Source organism: Gobio gobio, assembly GCF_949357685.1.
Source record: "Gobio gobio genome assembly, chromosome: 12".
Lineage (NCBI taxonomy): Eukaryota > Metazoa > Chordata > Actinopteri > Cypriniformes > Gobionidae > Gobio > Gobio gobio.
Genome location: NC_137105.1, coordinates 47,995,576 through 48,010,395, shown reverse-complemented (window position 1 = coordinate 48,010,395; position 14,820 = coordinate 47,995,576). Strand labels below are relative to the sequence as shown.

General features: G+C 38.0%; 1 protein-coding gene across 2 annotated transcripts in view; it reads right to left on the bottom strand.

Annotated features, from left to right (window-relative positions):
- The window catches only part of hook1 (hook microtubule-tethering protein 1), a 29,426-nt gene extending 15,372 nt beyond the window's left edge, over positions 1–14,054 (bottom strand). The window contains exons 1-8 of one of the 2 annotated variants that reach the window (XM_079830628.1): positions 13,885–14,054; positions 11,415–11,500; positions 10,832–10,904; positions 10,681–10,731; positions 5,786–5,918; positions 4,697–4,764; positions 4,550–4,612; positions 2,816–2,899 (exon numbers count right to left, since the gene is read on the bottom strand). In XM_079830628.1, coding sequence (XP_079686754.1) covers positions 2,816–2,899; positions 4,550–4,612; positions 4,697–4,764; positions 5,786–5,918; positions 10,681–10,731; positions 10,832–10,904; positions 11,415–11,500; positions 13,885–13,926 — 600 coding nt within the window. In that variant the 5' untranslated portion in view covers positions 13,927–14,054. The remainder of the gene's footprint in view (positions 1–2,815; positions 2,900–4,549; positions 4,613–4,696; positions 4,765–5,785; positions 5,919–10,680; positions 10,732–10,831; positions 10,905–11,414; positions 11,501–13,884) is intronic. The other variant, XM_079830629.1, reaches the window with a different exon arrangement.
- Between the last annotated feature and the right edge of the window lie 766 nt (positions 14,055–14,820).

The following is a 14,820-nucleotide window of genomic DNA, read 5'->3' as shown; positions in this document are numbered from 1 at the left end:
TGAATTATCACAGATTTTTAAAACACTGCACTGTCCAACTATTAACCCCCCAAAAAAGAAAGGAAGAAGAAGAAGAAGAAAAAAACACTTTCAAAACAAACAAAAAATGTCCTTTTACATAAACTCCAAATTGATGCAGTTTCAAATGTAATCATTAGCAAAGAAATTAATTCAGCGAATAAAACAAATCCACTGTTAATGTTAGGCATGTTAAATGGCTTTTAATCTTCTTGTTTTAGAGTTCTCCAAAAAATATAAAAACCACAGCAGCCTGATAACCCAACAATTTCAGCACTGAACCCATGAGCTCTCAAACACACACACACACACACACACACACACACACACACACACACACACACACACACACACACACACACACACACACACACACACACACACACACACACACACACACACACACACACACACACACACACACACACACACACACACACACACACACACACACACACACACACACACACACACACACACACACACACACACACACACACACGAAAACCCATTTCAGACCAGTTTGCCAGTGGTTAGATTGGTTAGTTTTAGTTAGGCTAGTTGCCATGCATTTGTTTAGGCTTACCTCTCATTGGTCATGGATACTTTTAACTCAATCTGTCAAGAATCATCAACACATGAATTTCTAACCCATTTATGGGTGCAGGAAAGTTAACATGGCAGTACAAATCCTGCAACAATATATACCTTTATATTTATATTAGTGCTGTCAACGTTAACGCATGCAATACATTTTTTCCAGCTTTACGCGTTAAAAATATTTTGTGTTATATTATATGATTACGCTCTTATTCATGCAAATGCTTTTAAACCATTCAAGCTCGTCAAGACAAAAGAGAACGTGCCGTCTGTGAATGTCCTGACTATGACACACACAACGCACAGAAAGACGAACCAGTATAGAGTTCTTTTGCGCAAACAATAACACAGAATTATGTCAAAATGTCCGTTTTGTCGAGTATCCTCATAAGAGCACTTTTAAATTAGTTAAATAACGTCTTAAATTAACTCAAAGAGTTAGAGAAAATGAGACGCAGATCTGTGTCATGTGCAGCAGCAGCAGAAGCTCTTAAAGGTGCTCTAAGCGATGTCACGCGTTTTTTAGGCCAAAACATTTTTTGTCATATACAGTGCTCCAGCCAATAGCTGACAAGAATGAGTTCCACCCCCAAATCATTCTTGTCGGCTATTGGCTGGAGCACTGTTTGTTGTGCTCTTTCCCTGCCAAACACAGAATTTTCTGTGTTTCCGTGTTTTCACTGTTAGACGCTAGGGGGCGCTATTGCATCTTCTGAATGAGTACTGAATCTCCTGATCAAAACACACGTGAGGAAGACGGAGTAAAGCAAGCGATCGTATGTTAGCTGATGCATATGTAAAATAACGTGATCATCAACAATAAACATCATATAAATCAAAACTGCCTCATGTCACTGAATGAAATGTCGACCCCGGACGAGCTGCAGGACTGTGAAGCTTTGAGGATGTTGATGGACTCGATCCACTCCATCTGTGTTTGATCATCGCTCTGAATCTGATCTGGATGTAGTCTTTGACAAAAACTTGATTTTCTCTGCTTTTTGTTGAAAATGTTGCTTTTTTATGAAACTTACCAATTTTTAAGTGTTGATAAAAAAGGAATGCATGAAGCTTTTTTTTCTACTATTTATTTTGATATATTGCATGCTCTGATATTCATTCAACAAAATATTCTATGGGCCATTACATTTTTGTGAAAAATTATCAAAACCCCTGCAATTTTAAAAAGTTTATGCCTAACTTTTTTTAAAAACGCTGGCGAGGAAAGAGTTAAAGTGACAGCAGCCACTAATGCTTGCATTTAAAATATATTACAAGTATTTAAAATATACTGTCTTTATGTTGTTATTTGAAATTATTACATTATAAAATATATTAAAAATAGTGTCAAATGTCAAATAGATTAATCTCGATTAATCGCATCCAAAATAAAATGCATGCATGTGTGTGTATTTATATATACACATGATAATTATGCACAGTACACACACACATATATTATGTAAACACAAACTTTGATTTTGGATGTGATTAATCGATTTGACAGCACTAATTAAAAAAGCTTAAATGTTATTCATCGCGATTAATCACAGAATTGTTTTTTTTACTAATCTAGTTCTTTTTTTTATTGATTGACAGCACTAATTTATATTTACCCCAAATTCCAAAAAGGAAATTTAAACCTAAACATTTAATGAAAATAGTGTACATTACAGATTATTTCACTTCTCTGTAAAAGCTAAAAACACATCATCCTCTGCACAGAAAATACTTGCACTCAAAGGCAAAATCTGTTCTTCCATGAAGGTGAATGAACAGAACAGCAGAAATCAGAAATGCTGTTCACTGAGCTGACACATACAGTCTGCAAACACAGACGCAAAAGCATACACTTTATACATGTATGCAGCTTGTAAATATTTCTGCACCTGTGCACATTCATATCTAAAACAAGGAATGATACAAATTACGTGCAGTTTTGGTTTTCTATACATGAACCATTTTTGTCATAAGCAAAATATTTTCATTAAATCAACTAAATTGAGCTGAATATTAGGGATGTTAAAAGCCACATTTATTTACATAGTGCTTTACATTATACAGATTGCATAACAGATTCTGTATTGTATAAAGCACTATATAAATAAATGTAACTTGATTTTTAACATCCCTAATATTATTGTTTCTTCGCAGATGCAATGCTTTGATGATAGTTTCACAGAAACTGGTCTCTCACCTGCATGTCGAGCTCCTGACAGCGCTGTGCCAACTCTTCTTTCTCTGCTATGACCTCAGTCAGATCATCCAAGGCTTTCTTTAACTAGCAAAAAAACATCATTGGACAATATTACTACAATTAAAGGGGCACTTCAGTGCTGGGAAGATGAATGTGTGTTTAAACTGGGACATTTATGTAGTAGAAATGTGAAATTATTTTTGAATTTGGTGCCTTCTAGACTGAGAAAAGACAGAAAAATTATTTTTGTCTCATGTGGATGAAAGACAACAACTCCCAGAATGCACTTGCTTCGCTGCCCTACGAGGCCACTCCCAAAGCCACGGCTACTGGTTACACTTGCCCACCATGACACCGCCCCCAACGTCGTTTTGATATTTATAGTAACACAATCATTTTGTTCAGTTAGAGAATAGACACTACAATTAAAAACTGAACGTGTCTTTCAATAAAGTGTGAGTGAGCCGAACGAAAGGAACGAAGAGCTGAGCAGAGCTGAGGTAAGCGTGGCAGTCATTCACAACACGTGTCCAGTCTGGTGCGTTATCAGATCATGCCTATGGAAGCTTAACTTTGAAACACTCACTTTCCTCTGTACCGCTCCGTTATGAATGCCCGATCCGAGCGGCCGTGCGCATTTACATTCCGTGAGTGAGATCTCTCCCCTATGGGCGGGTTGAAAACATGCGCAACAGCTCCATCTACTGGCTGTAGTCTCTAGCCTCTGGCCAAAAAAATCCAGATTTTTTTTCAGAAATAATATGCATAATTCTCTCGTTTCAGGGGGATATGAGAGGGGAAAGTTAGCCTGGATGCCAGCCGAATTTAGCCCCGCCCACACAATTTTTTGCTCGGGCAATTCAGTCTGGACTCGCTCCATAGAGGAGGAATTATGCCCGAACAGAAACTGTTCTGACCAATGAAATTGTCAGGGCGGGCTTTAGACGATGATGGACAGATGATCAACAGTAACGTAATCCACGTCATCGAAGGCTCTTGGGTTGAATTTGCTCTCATCCTAAACGGAGAACTTGTTCGTATATGCATTCACCTTCACTATTTCTCTCAGAAACGATGATCGTGTTGGTAAGTACTCTGTGTATCCTTAAATTATTTTATTACTGCTAAAGATCGTTCACACTCATCTTTTTCTTGTAACGTTACTTAATCCAGCATGCGTGCAGACAGGGTTTCCAAGTGTTTTTGCAATGTTGCGCACAATTGCTACTCAAAACTATAGCCCAAAACTATAACTTTCCGGGGGGTTCTCCGGAAAAAAATGGCGTTTGGTTGGCAAAATATGTTATTTTGGCAAGGTTGCCTGCTAAAATTCGCATTCCTGGGTTTATATAATCACATAATTGGGGTCGCTTCAACCCGCGGACATGGAGAAAAACACGGACTTGGCAACACAGTGCAGTTGAGTTCTGTTGACATTTGACAACTAACGTTACGCGTCGCTCCGTTGCTCTGATTGGTTGTGGGTCTATCCAATTGAGGTCTTTCCTGGCTCGGTTGAAACACGCCCCATAATCAAAGCTCAATGGAGTGGTACCAGACTCAAATTCTGACTAGAATTGAGTATGGCCACGCCAGGCTAGGGGAAAGTACCATAATTCGAATATACTACCGGGTTTCTACTGATACAAAGCTTAATGCTAAATCACTGAAGTTACCCTTTAATAACAACATCAACACAGTTCTCTGATGTTGTTATATTTCTGTATTTCTTACCTGATGTTCAGCATCTCCAAGAGGTTCTGTTCCTAACTGAGACATAGTCTCCTTGCTCATTAGCTGTAACCAATAATAAAAAAAGGCTTTATTAAAGAAAATGTGTGACCACATAAAAATATCTGATTAATATTAATGGTCTCTGACCTCTTGAATGGCAGTCATCACCACATGCTGTACAGATTCCTCCAGGGTCATGATTATCTGGATATACTCTGGACAAACAACAATCTCACAGGGTTAAAAACGATGAAATATAGATTTATCACAAGAAGAATTGCAGCATGTGGCTTTGAAACAGCATGAGAGAGAGAGAGAGAGAGAGAGAGAGAGAGTAAATAATGACAAAATATTAAAATCACCATGAAGTCAAAATGGACAGTTCTTGATTTTGTGTTTGTTTGAATATTGCAGTATGTATTACAAATTATGAATCTTTCTTAATGTATGTGCCCTCGTAACCTTGACTCAAAATAACTTCCCCTCCCTCTTGCAACTACATCTCATCTCTTCTGTGTTTTTCGGCATGGGGGCGGGACAATCTGTCACTATTTGCACATAGTGGAAATATCCATTAGAAAGTTCCCATTTCGTTTCGTCTTTATTGCAATCAATAAAACTGGTTTATTGGCAAATTAGGTGTGAAAACTGCATTAAGATATAAACACAATATTCAAGTCAAACAGTGATTGACAGTGAGTACAGAATGACAGCTAACAGTTCACTAGAAATGCCCAAGTTGGCTTATCGAAAAACAGGAAGTAACCGTGAATATGGTCAATTCCCGATGGACGAAATCAACTCCCACCCAAATTTTGTTCTTGTTTGAGAAGCCATTTCACTTTGATATATGTCAAAATAGGGAAGAAAGGAGTTATGCCCTTCCTTCGCTTAGTGCCCACTACCGGCGGAATCCTTGCGATGGGTTTAAATGGAAAACCATGAGCCCTTGATCACTTGTGGATAAATTAAGTGCGTGCGAGAACTGCGAGTTGTTGTTGTGAAATCACAATAGTGTTGCATTGTGGTTTAGACTTGCTCCCTCGATCAAAATCAAGGGGGCAAGGATCTGTCCAAATAAACTTCTTTTGTTGACTTGATGAAGTTGAACGCACTTCAGGATGGTGGCGGGGATTCCCTGGAGGGGAAGTGCTTAGGGTAGTTTGTGAGTGTAAGGCTAAAAGTTGAGTTAAACGCATCCCTGAAGGTTTTTGTGTGAACTCTCTCTTTTACTACCTTGTTTCCTGTCACATTTGACTGCACACCCCAGGATGAGCTGTAGGAGGCGTCCCAGCTCTACTTGATCAGACTGCTCGATCACACGCACCAGGTCAGGCAGAGGGAAATCTGTGATGTGCTGAGATAAAACCTGAACACAAAGTGATCATAACACACGAGGAATTAGATAGATTCTTTACTACAATGAATCTGATCTCATTGTGCCTTTGCTAAAACTGAATAAAGTTGCAGGAATTAAAGGGTTAGTTCCAGAGGTGGACAGTAACTAAGTACATTTACTTGAGTACTGTACTTAAGTACACTTTTTGAGTATCTGTACTTTCCTTGAGTAGTATTTTTTTCTGGAAACTTATGACTTTTACTTCACTACATTTGAAAGACAAATATCGTACTTTTTACTCCACTACATTTCTATCAAAGCCCTCGAAGTAGAAAGTCATAGCCGCTTTGAAAGTCAGTGGATGATTTGTTTTCTTCTTTAAAACGTGATTTGTTTTTTTTTGCAGACAACCTATCAGTAATCACTCTTGTAGGATCACATGAAGTTCAATGATTTCCAAGTATTTTTTGAACACCAATCAATTGATGGCAAAATAGAAGGCGGCAGTTCCCAGACGCAGTGCGCGCAACCATAGTCATACTTAAAAGTTACAATTCAGAAGAGCAGACGTGGATAAGTCTGAAAAAGTGCGACGACACGAAAGTGCACACAGAAAGCTGCCTCTCAGACGCCAGACCACAAGTACTGAATTTTAGTCTATTGAATCTACTAAAATCTTATTATAGTCAATTAAAACTAGACTAAAACTAAAACAATTCAGATGCCTAAAATGTTGTAGTCAAAAGACTGACTAAAACTAAATCAAAATTAACATTGGCATGAAATATGGTTGGTCAAATGATTTTTATAGATTTACCCGCCAAGTTGCCATAGCCTTGTGGATACAACGCTAATGCATAGGTAACGTTCGACAATGATGTTAGTTAGCATACAAAAGCGTAGTTGGGCTTATAATGTTAACTAAAGTCCTTTCAGAATAGTTTTTTACATAATCCTGTCAAATAAACACAATGTAGAAACCTTTCTTTTCTAGTATGATTTTGACTTTGATAAGAGCTTTGTAACTTTTAAACAAGTATTTAAATGAGTTCAAGGTATGCTAGCATGTCAGATGGAGCATGACTGGCTTAAACCACCATGATGGAACAGCGTGCATTCATACAACAATGCAACGATAATAAAATAATGCGTTTACTTTTACTTTGATACTTAAGTACTTTTAAAAGCAAGTACTTCTGTACTTTTACTTAAGTAAAGATCTATCTTTACAACTTTCACTTGTAATGGAGTAATATTTAACCAATAGTACTTTTACTCAAGTAATGGAGTTGTGTACTTTGTCCACCTCTGGTTAGTTCACCAAAAATGAAAATTCTGTCATTAAAGGGGATGTATGATGCTATTTCATGCATTCTGACTTATTTCCACTGTTAAAGAGTTGATTCACATGTTAAACATGGCCAAAAAAAACAAAACAAAAACGAGTTGGACATATGACGAGTATTTCTGTGTCAAATACACTCCTCGTTTTTTATTAACGTTTTATTTTCGAGTATGGCCCTGTATGACTTCATAAAGGGCAGAATCGCTTGTATGGGCACTTCTTCTGGAAGAGCGCATGCGCACTAGAGGATGTATACCCGACCCAAGCCCGTTGGGACCCGTCGGTAACCGATGGGCCGGGCTCGGACAGATATTTAGAAATAATGTTCGGGTTCGGGTCGGGCTCGTTCACGTCAGCGCGATAAAGCATTGAACATTTGAAAATTAAAACAGCTTATTATGTAGGTAGCGCCAATAGGCCTGTTTAACTTGATGCAAATGTATGTTTTTGTGATTAAAATAAATTGAAAATATTACCCTAACATCCGTCTTCCTGTGTGCGGAAATTTGTTTATGTAGCTGTGACAACGCGCAACACGTGCGTGCATATCGCATATTAGGCCACATGTGACTGGCAGCGCAACTTCAGCGCTGCTGGCAGGACCATCGAGCAGAGGAGGACAGCCAGTAGATGCAATCCTTTTTCTGCATAAAAACCTGGAATAGCCTAAACTTTGATGGATTGTGTAAATAAATCCCATGTTGCAGTTTAGTAGCCATACAGTTTTCGAGAAAAATGGTAAGAGTGATTTTCATTTCAATAAGCTGCATTTGTGTTACGTTAATGTTTTGTTCTGTTAGCTTGGGCCATTTTTGGTAGACCTTTGTTCATTTAATTTCAATTGGCTATTTGATTTGGCCCTGTGTTAACTTGTGTAGGCTAGCTATTTGTTTCCCCGTGTGCGCGCTGATGCGCTCATCTGTAATCATTTCAGAATGCCTTCCTACAGTTGCTTAATAAAAGCGGGCTTTTCACACGAACAAACGTACATGTGTCATTAGTATGAGAAAAAAAAATTGATTCGGGTTCGGGTCGGGCTCGGACATAAATATCTTAAAGGACAACTCCGGTGAAAAATGAACCTAGGGGTAATTAACACATGGTTACCAAGTAGATCGTTCTCTGGGATGTGTTTTCATGAAAATCGAATGTAAAGAGTTTTATCTCTAAAAACAGATTATCTTATAACGCTAGTATATGGGGCATAGAATAAGTCAAATTAAATCGCTAGTTAATACCACTAACAAGGCTCAAAATAGCCTCAACTTTGTAAGTGTACAAACAGTTTAATAAGAAGATACTTTATAAAGACAGTACATTACGCGTATACAGACAGAAGCCATCTTGGAAAACAGTCTTGACGAGTCGAGCCACGGTTGAATAATCCACCATCTCTTTAGTGTGAATCCTTTGGAAGCACTAGTCTCGGTTGCGTTCAGTTTTTTTTTTTAATATTTTCATTTATTTTCTCTGTTGCGTTCAGTGCTTTCTTCCGGAAACAACGGACCATATGAGATTCCAAGTCACAGTTCATCACTTAGCACAGCGTTCGTGGCTCGACTCGTCGAGACTGTTTTCCAAGATGGCTCCTGTCTGTATACGCGTAATGTACTGTCTTTATAAAGTATCTTCTTATTAAACTGTTTGTGCACTTACAAAGTTCTCAATGCTTGGGTTTGCATGTAGGGACCCTCATTATGCTACCGTGTTAGTGTGAGGCTATTTTGAGCCTTGTTAGTGGTATTAACTAGCGATTTAATTTGACTTATTCTGTGCCCCATATACTAGCGTTATAAGCAAATCTGTTTTTAGAGATAAAACTCTTTACATTCGATTTTCATGAAAACGCATCCCATAGAACGATCTATTTGGTAACCATGTGTTAATTACCCCTAGGTTCATTTTTCACTGGAGTTGTCCTTTAATGCCTGTCGGGCTCGGGTCGGGTTCGGTTAATACTCTGTCGGACGCTGGCCGGGCTCGGACAGAAAAATGCGGCCTGATCCGCACTCTAATGCGCACATCAACCAGAGCGAGAGCAAGATCAACATCAGTGAGCTTCGTTCGGGTTACTGAAGCCGTCGGCAGTGCTGTCATTTTGTTTTTAGACCACGAAATCAACAATGTCACTAAAGAAGTGTGTTTTTGGTTGTGAGGGAAAGATAACCTTGTTCAGCTTCCCAAATAACCCAGCGTAAAGGGAACGGTGGATGCAGTTTGTTTTTCGGAGCAGCAACGGAGTTCTGCATGTGTTTGTTTGTTTGTTCCCGGTAATGAGTGGAAACCGCAGGCGGTGAGTGAAACTGCATCAAGTTTGTGTTTTGTTGGCAATCGGCGCGTAAGTGCATATAATGTCAACAACACGAACATATAATGAATCAAAAGTTATCCAGGGATAATGCCATGAATGTATTGTGTGTGTGTGAGTGTGTGCTCTTTTGTGTGCTGCACGCCTCCACGTGGCTGTTTTCGGAAAGAATCTGTACAGCGTATCTGTCTTTTATAAATATGATAAAACGAAAGCCTCTTTTGAGATATGAAGGATGCAATACTACTCTATGGGTATTCAAGATTAACATGAGACTGGCAGAACTTGTGTGTTATGACCCCTTTAATTCCTCACCCTCATGTCGTTCCAAACCTTTAAGACCTTTGTTCATCTTCAGAACACAAATTAAGATATTTTTAATGAAATCCGAGAGCTTTCTGACCCCTCATAGACTGCAACATTATTACCACTTTCAAGGCCCAGAAAGGTAGTAAAGACATCGTTAAAATAGTCCATTCTACGTCAGAATGCCGGCTCACCATTGGACGATTTTGTTCACATGAGCACCACAACGCATGAATGTGATGCTGACACAGGAGCTGGCCAATCAGTGGCCAATAGTGAGCCGGCGTTCTGGCGTAGAACCCGGAAGCGCTTCACTGTGTTTACAACGTGAACAGCGTAGGACACGGACACAGAACTTGTTGAATACAATTGTTATTTTTGTTAGTTTTTTTGCTCACAAATAAGTATTCTCGTCGCTTCATAACATTAAGGTTGAACCACTGGAGTCACATGGACCATTCTTCCTTTCTGGACTTTGAAAGTGGTGATAACGTTGCTGTCTATGAGGGGTCAGAAAGCTCTCAGATTTCATTAAAACATTTCTTCATTTGTGTTCTGAAGATGAACAAAGGTCTTACAGGTTTGGAACGACATGAGGGTGAGGAATCAATAACAGAAATTTCATTTTTGGGTGAACTAACCCTTTAAATCTGTAGCTCGTACAGACAATGCTATAATTAAACGGAACAACAATTACACACATTCATGTGACTGTGGGCATGTGTAAATGATTAGATGAAAGGTTAATTCCTTGTTGTTGTTTCAGAGAACAAAATTCTGACTAACGGCATGACTAACATTTTAATGAACCAAACCTCAATGGTGTCTTTTACCTCACTATAATAATCAACAATCATCTGCAGGACCTTTTTGAGGTTGTTCAGCTGTAAAAACAGAGGGAAAAAAAGAACTTCAACACATTATACTTGAGACATTCTCAAAATTAGATTTAAGCACCAAGGTGTGGAAGGAAAATAAATGTACCTTGAGTCTTACATTATCTCCAACATCCTCTTTAATGCGGGACAGCCAGCTCTCACTGAACCATGAAGGATCTCTGTAATTGAAACATATTGATCATCAGTGCGGTCTTATCTAAATCAGACACTTTCACATGCTTTCATTCAGACGGTAAAATCAAATCAAATACGTTTTGTTCCCATCCTGCTTTAATGTAATTACATCACATTCTCAGACTCTCTAGGAACAATATATGCTAAATTTCACAACACTTCAATGTTTATTCAACAAAAAAACTAATATATCCATCAAAACCCAGGTAATACGACTCTGGGGACTAACGACAACCCAATACAAGTCATAAAATATTCAGACACTGACAAGCCGAGGTATAAATCAGTAATGCCAACCTGGAAAGAACACATTTGAGTTAGTAGAGCGAGAATGGAAAAGGAAGGTGAGAGCAACTGAAAAGTGTAAAACACAGTCAAGTATGTTACTCAGGAACTCTCACACCAATCAAACACACAGAATGAAAGCAATATAAGTAGCTTTGGATAAGAGCATCCGCCAATGAATAAAGTCAAGTACTTGTAAACACACTCACATCTGATGCAGAGCCTGAGACATGGCTGACCCTGAGGTCAGATCATCCACGGTCATACATGGGGCTGCGGTTTTGAAGGTCTGCAGCTGAGGACACACATACAAAGAAATGAAACATGAATAAACACTGATAAACTACAGCGGGTATGCATTACTACAGGGGTTTCCAAACTTGTTTGTCTGCTGAACTCCTTATATGTAAAATATTTACTTGATGTTGCCCCTGAGATTTTATGTTAATATTTCAATAATTTAACAACACATTAACCCTCATCATTCCCTTGGGTCATTTTGACCCAATTTATTTTTATTGAGTGTTCATCGAAGTGGTCCAAGACCCTAGGACTTGTGTCACACTTGAACCACGATTACGCACACACACAAAAAATGTTGTGCCCGAGTATCAAATCCTTTAACCCCCTTAGGAATGACTGGAATGCTTCAGTATAAAAACCTAAAAAATGCTCAAAATTGTAACTAAAAATGCTAAAACTTTACCAAAAAATAATTTTATAATGCCTACATATGTATCTGAATGCACTCTGAAGAGATAAACCCGAGAACTGACTTAAGGACCCAGCGGAACAGCTCATTTTCTCCATTTGGGGCTATAAGGACATCTAGAGTCATGAAATAGCCTATCATGTTATATAATTTCTTTCGGCAAAGACACCCAATGTAAGATATTCTGAGCGGAATCGAAAGGGTTATGCAGGAAATTTTTGAATTTAAGTTGAAAGAATGTGAACAATGTGCTTAAATTATTATGTATTGATGAAATCTAGTAATTTAAAGGTAAATAAAATTGCATTAAAAAATAGAAAAAGACCCACGGGGGAAGGATTTGTTATAGAGTGCTAGGTAATATGCATACTAATCACATATTTTATTATAAATATTATTATAACTAACATCTTAGTTAAACATCTCAGTTTTATTTCAATTATTTGTGCAGCCCCATTTATTTATTTTCATGGTAACACTTAACTAACAATAAACTTAACAAAAAAAAAACAATACTTCTACAGTATTTATTAATATTAGTTAATGTTATTAAAATCAAAATGATACATGCACTGTGAACTAACATAAACAATTGTATTTTTATTAACTAACATTAACTAAGGTTAAATAAAGCCACATATACAGTAGCACTCTTAATAAAAAAAAAGAATACAATGGATAATATTTAATATTTACCAAAAATCTTTGCACCGCATTACACTTTTTATAACCTCCAGTGAATTTGATATATATATATAATACTTCACACAAACATATAAATTGTGACCCTGTACACAAAAACTGTCATAAGTCGCACAGGTGGCAATCGCCAACAATACATTGTATGAGTCAAAATTATCTATTTTTCTTTTATGCCAAAAATCATTAGGATGTTAAGTAAAGATCATGTTCCATTAAGATATTTTCTAAATTTCCTACCATATCAAAACTGTATTATTAGTAGTAATGTGCATTGCTAAGGACTTAACTTTAAAAGGTGATTTTCTCAATATTTCATTTCTTTTGCACCCTCAGATTCCAGATTTTCAAATAGTTGCATCTCAGCCAAAATATTATCCTATTGACAAACCATACATCAATGGAAAGCTTATTTATTCAGCTTTCAGATGATGTATAACATCTCAATTTCTCTCTTAGGACTGGTTTTGTGGTCCAGGGTCACAATTATACAAATATAGGTGTGCAGTTCTGACTAAAGCATCAAAGATCACTATATAAATGCCATTCTGTGATACAAGCAAACAAATATTCCATTTAAAGTGTGCCACACACTCCATTATAAGCACAGGCATGCCACTCATTACAGTGAAATTAATGAAAACACAGACACCACAGGTTTAGAGATTATCATCTAGGAAAGATAGTGGTCTTTTGAACCTTACATGTCTTTATGAGAACTATTCAGAAGGGCCGTGGTGCAGCAAACGCAATGTAAACACAGCCATGGATCAGAGCCAAACACAGAGAATCGCGAGCACGCGCCCTAAGCGGTCACGCGCCGCGGTCAAAAATCAAAGCGACATCATATTAAACTGAGACTGGGAATGTGTTATTGCATAAGAGACATTCCACAAATACTCTAGCTAACCAGATTAGACACTTAAATCGGATGAAAAGGAGTTGTGAGTGTGACTGTTTGTGTTGTTTACATGTCTAACCGCATTCTTAGCCTGTTTTATATACGTTATTGCTGTCGCGTGCTGGACGGGTGCCGCGAGGAGAAATGAGCGCATTTGTTAATGTTGTGATGATACACCGCGCAGACCCCGTTTGGTTTAAATGACTGCACATCTAAATGCCTTATTTCCGGTATTTTCGGACCATGGTGCCTGAAGGAAACGACTACCTGCGACAGGTAACGCTATCGTCATGGGTCTGATCCCAGAAACATACGCAATTTCTGCTTCTGGTGATCTTTAGAGCTCAACTAAAAGACAGGATCTTACCCAAATAATCAGGCTCTCGCACAGCGTTTTATTTAAATCCATCTCTCCTCTGTGCCAGCGGGCAAATATTTCCGTCCACCTGTCAACAACGCGCTTCGCTTTCCCACCTGCGAGTGTATTTGCCTAGCGCTCCGCTCACGTCTATGGCGTCTACGCACAAATTCATGCGTAAAGGCTTCGTGAATGCGCGCCGCCGATACAGCGCGTGATGCGTTGATAAGGATTGGGGGATTGATGGGATCAAGAGCGCAACAGCAAGGAATCAAACACCAATGGTGTTTTGAGTTCAGGACACCGTGCAGCCAATCAAAACAGAGATGTGGGAAGACTGTGCGGTTTCCACACTATAGAGAAATAAGCATAGCAACACATAATGGAATAACTGCAATTCATGTAGCCTAATAAGTATTACGTTATTGTTTAAATACAATATTCATAATGTAATAATTTTTTAAATATTATGATACATTTTCTACATTATAAACACCAAAAACAGACATATTGTCTTAATTGCAATATCCTTTAAAACATAAAAATATGAATATTCTTTTACATTACATTTAAAAAATAAGACTTAACCTACTTAAACTACAGGAGAAATTCAACATATTCATGCTATTATTATTATTATTATATTTTTTATTAAACATTAAGCATTGGTATTCTTTTACAGTACATTAAAAAAATCCAGTCTTAACCTGCCTCAGAATCCACCAGATTACTGATACTACTACTACTACTACTACTACTAAGTAATAATAATAATTGCATGAATATTTCAATCTGTCGCATTTTGCAGCTGCTTTAAAGGTGCAGTGTGTAAATTTGAGCGGCGTCTAGTGGTGAAGTTGTGAATTGCAACCGCCCACTGCTCACTCCTCCCTTTCGAAGCACATAGAGAAGCTACGGTGGCCAACACAGGACAAAGATGTCGTC